General features: G+C 39.4%; 1 protein-coding gene across 1 annotated transcript; it reads left to right on the top strand.

Moving 5' to 3' along the window:
• Window positions 1–2,302: 2,302 nt before the first annotated feature.
• LOC102517776 (protein HP-20 homolog) lies at window positions 2,303–7,994 on the top strand. The gene is made up of 3 exons (XM_006195483.3): window positions 2,303–2,420; window positions 4,293–4,421; window positions 6,205–7,994. Exons 1-3 carry the CDS (start codon window positions 2,414–2,416, stop codon window positions 6,648–6,650), a joined length of 582 nt encoding a protein of 193 aa, XP_006195545.1. The 5' UTR covers window positions 2,303–2,413; the 3' UTR covers window positions 6,651–7,994.
• Window positions 7,995–8,257: the final 263 nt, after the last annotated feature.

Here is an 8,257-nt window from a genome sequence, read left to right as displayed (position 1 = left end):
TTTCTTTTTAATCTCTTAGTATCTTATGGAGCAAAAGTTTTCCTTTTCCATAAAGTCCATTTTATCAATTTTTTTATTTTATGATTTATCTTTTTGGTATCATGTCTAAGATCTCTACCTAGCTTAAAGCCAGGAAGATTTTCTCCTATGTTTTCTTCTAAAAGTAATACATATTTACATTTTACATTAGGATCTATCATCCATGTAGTGTTAATATTTGTAATAAGGTGTGAGGTTTAGGTTAACATTAATTTTTTTGACTACCAATTGTTCCAACATCATTTGTTGAATATTCTATCTGTGCTCCACTGATTTGGTTTTGTACTTTTGTAAAAACAAAATGTGTCGGTCATCTGTGGTTAATACATAGACTCTTTTATGTTCCACTGATGTATGTTCATATCCCTCTGCCAATACCACAGTGTCTTGATCACCAATCTACTGTATAGCACAGAGAACTATATTCAATGGCTTGTAGTCACCTGGACGGAAAAAGAATATGAAAAAGAATATGTGTATATATAACTGAATCATTTGGCTGTACACCAGAAACTAATAAAACATTGTAAATCGAAAAAAATGCAAAAAAATGTTTTAATTATATACCAAGTCTTTAAAATAAAGCAGAAAAATCATGTGATCATGTCAATTGATCAGAAAAGTAACTTGACAAAATTCAACACACATTCATAATGAAAACTCAGCAAACTAGGAATAAAGGGGAAATTCCTCAACTTGATAAAAAAAATCTACCAAAAAAACTACTCTTAATATCATATTTGTGGTCTGAAAATCATGCCTGGTACATGCATGTTCAGTTAGTTCTCTTCTCTGTGCTCTTGGTTCTGGCTGCAACTCCCATCAAAATACATTTTTGTAGCAAGGACTCTCCCTTACAAGAACTCTCTCCAAACAGAATTTTGGAGCCTGCATGGGAAGATGAGATAAATGTTCCCCCACCTCAGTATATATAAGGTCAAGTTCGAACCTTAGTTGATGGAAGAAATCCCTAACTATCATCAGTTACATATGTCTTTAGTACAGCATAGATTTAAAAAAAAAAAAATCCCCATTATATCTTATTTAAATGAAGAGATGACAACTGTTCAACACTCTGCTTGCAAAAATATTCCTAAAGTGAAGTTAGAGGATTCATTCACCTACATGTTCTGGGTCATTCACAGTCTTCTGGTCGGTCGGGCAATTCTATTCTTCTTTTTGACAGCCATCTATATGCTATTCGGCCTGTACTCTGGGCAAGTAGGAGTTTACAGGAAAGCATCCAGAAATTATTCACTTTTGAATCATAGTTCACCTACTTTACATGTTCAATGCTGAGTCATCCCCTACCCCAACTCAGAATTAACTTCTAATTTCTTCTTCCTATAAGAATGTCTTCTTCCCAGACATTTGTATATTTGATGTAGATACTAAAGGAGATGTTTGATTCAAACGTTAGAAAATGGATGAGTTCATCAAAGTTCAGGGGCATAAGAACTCCAGGCAGAAAGAACAAAATAAGGGTAATGAGCAAGAGTATGGAGTGTTGCTTTGTATAAAATATAACATGTAATGCAAATATTTTCCTTATAAGGTTGTTATAGGGATAAAAAGAGGTAAGTGACCTGCGTGTTAAAACAGTAACTAAGATTAATCAGCACGGCATGCTTTACATGTGCTTGACCATCCGATTATGTATCAATGAATTACTGTTGCTTTCCCATTGCACATTATTCTCATTGGAAATTGCCCTCCATTCTAGACTTTCTGCCCTGCATTTGGCTTCCTGTCCAGAAAATGGTTTGGCATGACTCCAAATCTGTGGTTAAATGTAAGGAATAAGTCTTCAAAAAGAAATCATGGGGAGGCTGTAAGTTCAGTGGTAGAGCCCGTGTTTAGCATGCATGAGGTCCTGGGTTCAATCCCCAGTACCTCCATTAAGAAATGAATAAGTAACTAAGCAAACCTAACTCCGTCCCCACCAAAGCAAACCAAAAAAGTGCAAATATATATATATATTTCAATTAAAAAAATTAAAAAAAAAAAAAAGAAGTCAGAGCAAGAGGAGAAATGGACCCCTTATTTTGGCCTTATATGTGTTGACAGCTGCTCCCATGATAGACCTGCTGGAAAGGACACCTGAAAATGACAGGACTTGTAGTTGAGAACCCTACCCAGGCTGGGATCCAGATTCCCAAAGAGCAGGTGACCCGAATCACCTTGCCATTAAATATTAATTTTGTTGTTGTCCCAGATTGCACCAGGGGTAAATATTTGAAGAAGCAACTTTATAAATGGTGAAGGCCTTGATAGGGTGAACGGTGACAGGGGCCCAAGCCTCAGACACAGAGCAAGTCATTTCAGAAAGAAATCTGAGAGAAGCCCACCCCAGAGGAAAGACTTTGTCCCGAGAATGGCTGGTAGGAGATGGACGCAGGTTGTGGGAGGGGCTGATCTCCTCATTCAAGTACTTGCAGGAGAGTGGATGGAGGGTATCATTTTATTAATAGGGGTATGGATATCCGAGTGCCAAAGATGGGTTTTCTGACATTATTGCTCTGGGGGGAGAGGATAAACACAGAGAGGGAATGCCATCTAACTCATGATGCTTCTTGTGGGTTGCTGTGCTGCAAGCCTTGGCTGGAAAAGTCAAAGCCAAGGGCAGAGGGTTTGGAGAAACGACAGGGCAAGGAGGCTAGCTAATTAATTACCTAATTAGAATCACTTATGGGTAAGAACGCTGATTCTTAACTGAGAGTGCCTGGAGGTAGAATCTTGTCACCAGCTGTACCTAACTAGCAATCTGGTTAGGAATAAGAACCGCCTCTTTGAATCCCAAGCTACAAATCTGTCAAATGAAATAGGCACCTTACCTTGCAGGGGTATAATGAGTGGTTCTAGGCACTTTCTCAATAAGCTTCTTTGCCATAGACAACTGGACCACAAGTATTTCCTCTGCAAACGTGGTTGCTCCATAACTAATTGGCCAAAAGGCCATTTTGCTGTAAAAGATAAAATAATGAAAAATAAAAGAGGGTCATTAAAAAGGACCTAATGAAACACAAGAAACGAATAACAAAATTGAAAGAGGCTTTATTGCGACATACAAAATATTTGAATACATTAAAACTGCTGTGTAGATTCATGACAATACTGTGCAAATAACTGATTGTACTCTGTAAGTTGTACCTAAGCACTTGTCTTAAAAGTCTTTCATAATATTTTGCACTTTTTTTTTTTTTTGCTTGTTGATTTGTCTCTTCTTTTGGCATTACATTTTTTCTTTTTTTGCTAAAATTTTCTCCTTTGTTAAGAGAGGTATCAGTTTCCAAATACTAGGATGCATATTTATGACTGAGCTTTGTGTTGTGTTGTGAAAGCCTGTACACGGGTTGTTCTTGGCATAGTCACATGTCACATGGAACGTTGATGAACGTTCCAAAGTTCTATGGGAAATGTGGGTTCAGCTCTGCCTTCAGATCACCCAGGGGTTTGCAAGCTGATATGTCATCATTTTCTAGTATAGTATGCAGTCTGGCTTTACACTCTCTTATTCCACACTTCCAGGAAGTTTTATCACATTTTTTCCATCAAGTCGATGTACCTAGTTGTTATCATCCACTGTTTTAAGACTGCCATGCCTACGTGTCTCTGTATGGACCATTTTAAGGGCTAAGATTTATGTAATACAAAAATGGGATTACTGCATCAGTGGAGAAATGAAACCGAACTGTCAACCAGTTATTTCATCTTTTATGGCAAAATTGCCTTACGGCCAATTAGTTATCTGGCAAAATGTTTGCAGCAAAGATGTCCATGGCAAGGACACTTACGGCAAAAACACTGGTCATGTCATGAAAACTTGATCGTATGGTATTTCTAGCACAATATTTTTTCCATGATAAGCACTCAATATATAGTATGCTCTAGCAAAAAGGAACTGTTTAATGATTCAAGAAATGTTATTAAGTGCTTACTACGTGCTATCAGTTCAAAGATGGATGAAAACAGAGGTTGAAGGTCCAGGATTCAGAATCACATTTAATTGAGAAATTATTACTATATATTATATGATAATGAAGGGGGGTTAACAAATTCTATCTAAAGTTCAGAGAGTCACATGCTCAGTTTACTAGTAAGGGTCAGGGTGACATCTGAGTCCACGTGTCTAATTCTAGAGATGATACATTTTATGGACCCGGTTGCAACTCTACCTATCCTGTCCTCATATAAAAACAAAACAAAACAAAACAAAATGGAGGAAAAAACCTCTCTTTGTTTCTCTAATCAAGGTATCGGGATATTGGTCAACATCATCTTAGTGGCAACTGCTGTCTTTGAGAAAGGAGGATGTGCTGGACCTCCCGGGGCACCGGGATCTCCGGGACCTCCAGGCCTGAGAGGGCTTCCTGGTCCCATAGGTGAGACATGTATTTCTTCCCTCTTATTTTGTATTCTTGGCAGGGAAGCCATAATCCTCATAGGCTCAGGAGGCATTGAGGATGAAAAGAATGTGGAAAAAATAATCAGCTGTAGGTTTGGGTCCCAGGGCAGGGTGGCCAGAGCCCAAATCACAGGGGACAAGGGAGAATGGCCCAGTTCCAGTACCAGGGGACTGTGACCCACGTGGGTTAGTCATGGTGGGAGCAGGGGCTAAGTAGAGTCAGCATCATGAATCAGACTGTCTGATAAACAGTAAGGAAAAAAGGGGGTTATAAATTTAGCAGGGCATCACACACCAGCAGAAGAACTGGATTTCATTGGGCAGTTAGAGCCCTAAACCTAGTTATTGTGAAAAGGATGGTGCCCAGTGAGCACCTGAACATGCAGCAGGAGTCTTCCTAGATTCCGTCCTGAGTGCCAGGACTCCTTTGCATCTTAATGAGACTAGACAAGAGGAGATGCTCAGGAAAGCTCACAATCGTGAGTAGTCTCTTGTGGGGCCATTATCATTGGTCATTACCCACAAGGATTAGATTTGGTAATCTAAAGATTTTCTGGTCCCCAGACTTAGACACTCAGGCCCTTTTATTTATCATCCTTGGTAAGATTAGAGTCATTAACAAGAATCAGTCCCACCCAAATCAGGGTGAGATAATATATAGGATCACTGACATCCATATAGGATCAGAAATCACATTGTTCGCCCTGTACTGTTCCATTTCCCAAAAGTATCCCAGGAAGTACAGAATCCTACCAAACAACCGGGGCCAACAGAATTAATAATAGCTAATGTATGTTTTCTTAACAGTTGATTTCTTTAACTGACAAATAAAAATTGTGTATATTTAAGGTGATGTTTTGGTACATGTATACCTTGTGAAATGATTACCATAATCAACTAGTTAACGTATCTGTCACCTCAGATAGTTACCATTGTGTGTGTGGCGGGGGATGAGAACATTTAAGATCTACTCTCTTAGTAAATTCCAAGTATACAATACAGTGTTGTTGGCTATAGTCACCACGCTGTCCGTTAGATCTCCTAAAGTCGTTCACCCTGCATAACTGATGCTTTGTCCCATTTGGTCAACATCTCCCCATTCCCCTCCTCTGTATGTATTTGAGTAAGGAGAAAAGAAAGAAAGAGAGCAATGGCAGGATGAAGAGAGGAGCTAGAAGTAGAATAATGTGCATTCTCACTATCCGGTGTAGCAAGAATCAGGAATTTTCAATGGATCTGGTCAACTATAGTCACCATGCTGTCCGTTAGCTCTCCAGAGCATACTCATCCTGCATAATTGAAACGCTGTATCCTTTGACCAACATCTCCCCCTTCCCCCTACCCTTAGTCTCTGGCAACCACCGTTCTACTCTCTGCTTCTATGTGTTCAACTTTTTTAGATTCCGCATATAAGTGAGATCATGACATAAAGGTTCTTCTGTAAGGTTTAATGTTTTTGGCCACTATAGTAAGTACTTTAAATGCAGTCTCATTAAGACTTCACGATAGCCATATGAGAAGTCAATAATATTATTTTCAGATGAAGAAATACAGCCCCAAAAGTTGAATTGACTTTAGCAAGTTCACATAGCCAGCCAATTTCAGAGATGTGACTTGTAAGCATTTAATCGTACACCAAAGATCACTCTCTTAACCATGATGTTATAACAAAAAAAGTGGTGGTTTCACAGATCAACTGAGGTACCACCTTTCTATTGGATGCTCTGAACTTCTTACTGGCTTGTCTCCATTTTCCCAAGGGGCCCCAGGTTTCCCAGGACTTCCAGGACTTCGAGGACAAAATGTAAAATGCCCATGCAACAGAAAGTCAGCCTTCACTGTGAAGCTCAGTGGCAAGCTGCCTTCACCATCGAAGCCTGTCACCTTCACAGAGGTCCTGTACAACGCTCAGAGAGACTTAAACGAGGATACGGGGGTCTTCATATGCAGGGTGCCAGGAAATTACCTTTTCCTCTTTGATGTAGAGCTCCGTCACTGCAAGGTGACCATTTGGCTGATGAGGAACAAGAACCCTGTCTTAGAAAAGCATCAGGTCTCCACCAAAGAGTACAGGAATCTCTCAGGCATGCTGTCCCTTCCACTGAGCGTGGGTGAAACGGTGTGGCTAGAAGCTGCAGTGGAAACTGAGGAGCCCGAGCAAGCCACACTCACCATCTATTTCTCTGGTTTCCTAGCCTCCATATAACAAAGACAAACCCCTTATGACTCTGCTGTCTGAAGCAAGCAAACAAACAAATAAGTACACACCACATCTTGGCCTCTTGGACTTTTCCTTAGCATTTTGGAATTTTGGTAAATAGATTCTACATTTATAGGAGGGAACAGGTAGATTTGATCACAGAGGAACTGGGCTTTAGAACTCTGTTCCAGAAGTCAAATCTGTTTCACTTAAAAATCACTCTTCTAATAATTACCCAGGCCACTCTGTCTCCTTGTCCCCAGACCCTACTGTTGGATGGAAACCCTTTTATCTAAGAGAAGCACACACATGGTCTCCCTTTACCCAAGCTACTTCTCCATCTAACTGACACTTTCCACCATGAGCCCTTCCTCATCCCTCCAATTCTTTCCTCTTCTATCCTTCACTCTGCATATTCTGTCAAGTCCTTTTTACAGCAAAAGGGGGTTGAAGTGAAACACGTTGCCATTATTCCGCTTACGATAATGAAAGAATGACCCCTCCTTCCAAAGCTACAAAAACTTGGGGAAATATTGTATGATTTCATGGTAACACTAACTAATGAAACAGGTTAAAAGGGCTTGCTTAACTCAATAGAAATTTATTTCTCACTCATTAAAGTTCCAATATTGATATTGTTGGCTGGAGGTTGAATTTCTCCTAAACAGTGATTCTGGGGTTCGGGTTCCTTTCCTCTCTTGCCTCTGCCGTCTTTGACATGTAACTTACAAGCTCTCCATTATTCCTGTATCAAGACAGCAAAAGGCGAAAGATCACAGAGAGTCGCATGTGAAATGTTTTTAATGGGCAAGGCCAAGAGATGGGTCACGGAATTTTTGCTTGCCTGCCATTGACAAAAATTCAGTTGTTAACCATCCATAACTCTACCTCCTTTGGAATTTTGGTGAATAGATTCCTATACACTTAAAAATCACTCTTCTCAAAAATAGATTTAAAAAAAATTTCTTCTGTACAGCACAGGCAACTATATTCAGTATCTTGTAATAACCTTTAATGAAAAAATATGAAAATGAGTATATTATATATATATGCATGCCTGGGAGATTATGCTGTACATCAGAAGTTGACACATTGTAACTGACTATACTTCAGTTAAAAAAAAAAAATCAATTAAAAGAATCACTCTTCTCATAGCTACCAAGATCATACTTTCTGCTTATCCCTAAACCCACATTACCTGGCTGGAGGAATCCTTTATCATATTTACAAATTAAATGAGACAATTACATAGTCATTTAAAAGGACAATAAAAGCATTTGATAAAAACTGGAACTTACTAATAATTTTTAAATCTGTTAGGAAATAAAGAATAGAATTTTCTTAATCTGATAGTGACTACTGAAATCTTACATGTAGAACATTTCACCCTGGAAAAGTAAGCTTTCAGATAGTGGACCAGAATAATATGCCCACAATCACCAGTACTCAGTACTGTAACTGAGCCCCCTGGGCCCTGGGGGGCCTTCCCGGGGCAGACGCCTCCCCCATATCCTCTGCCATAGCTCCTCTCTGAAGTACCCAGATACTAGTAACCAAAAATGTCTTCGCTCATGCTGTAGCACCTGCTAGCCTGACTCTAAATTGCACATGTT

This window comes from Camelus ferus, chromosome 12 (assembly GCF_009834535.1).
Source record: "Camelus ferus isolate YT-003-E chromosome 12, BCGSAC_Cfer_1.0, whole genome shotgun sequence".
Taxonomy (NCBI): Eukaryota; Metazoa; Chordata; class Mammalia; order Artiodactyla; family Camelidae; genus Camelus; species Camelus ferus.
Note: the sequence above shows the minus strand (reverse complement) of the source record. Positions and strands in the feature narration are given on the sequence as shown.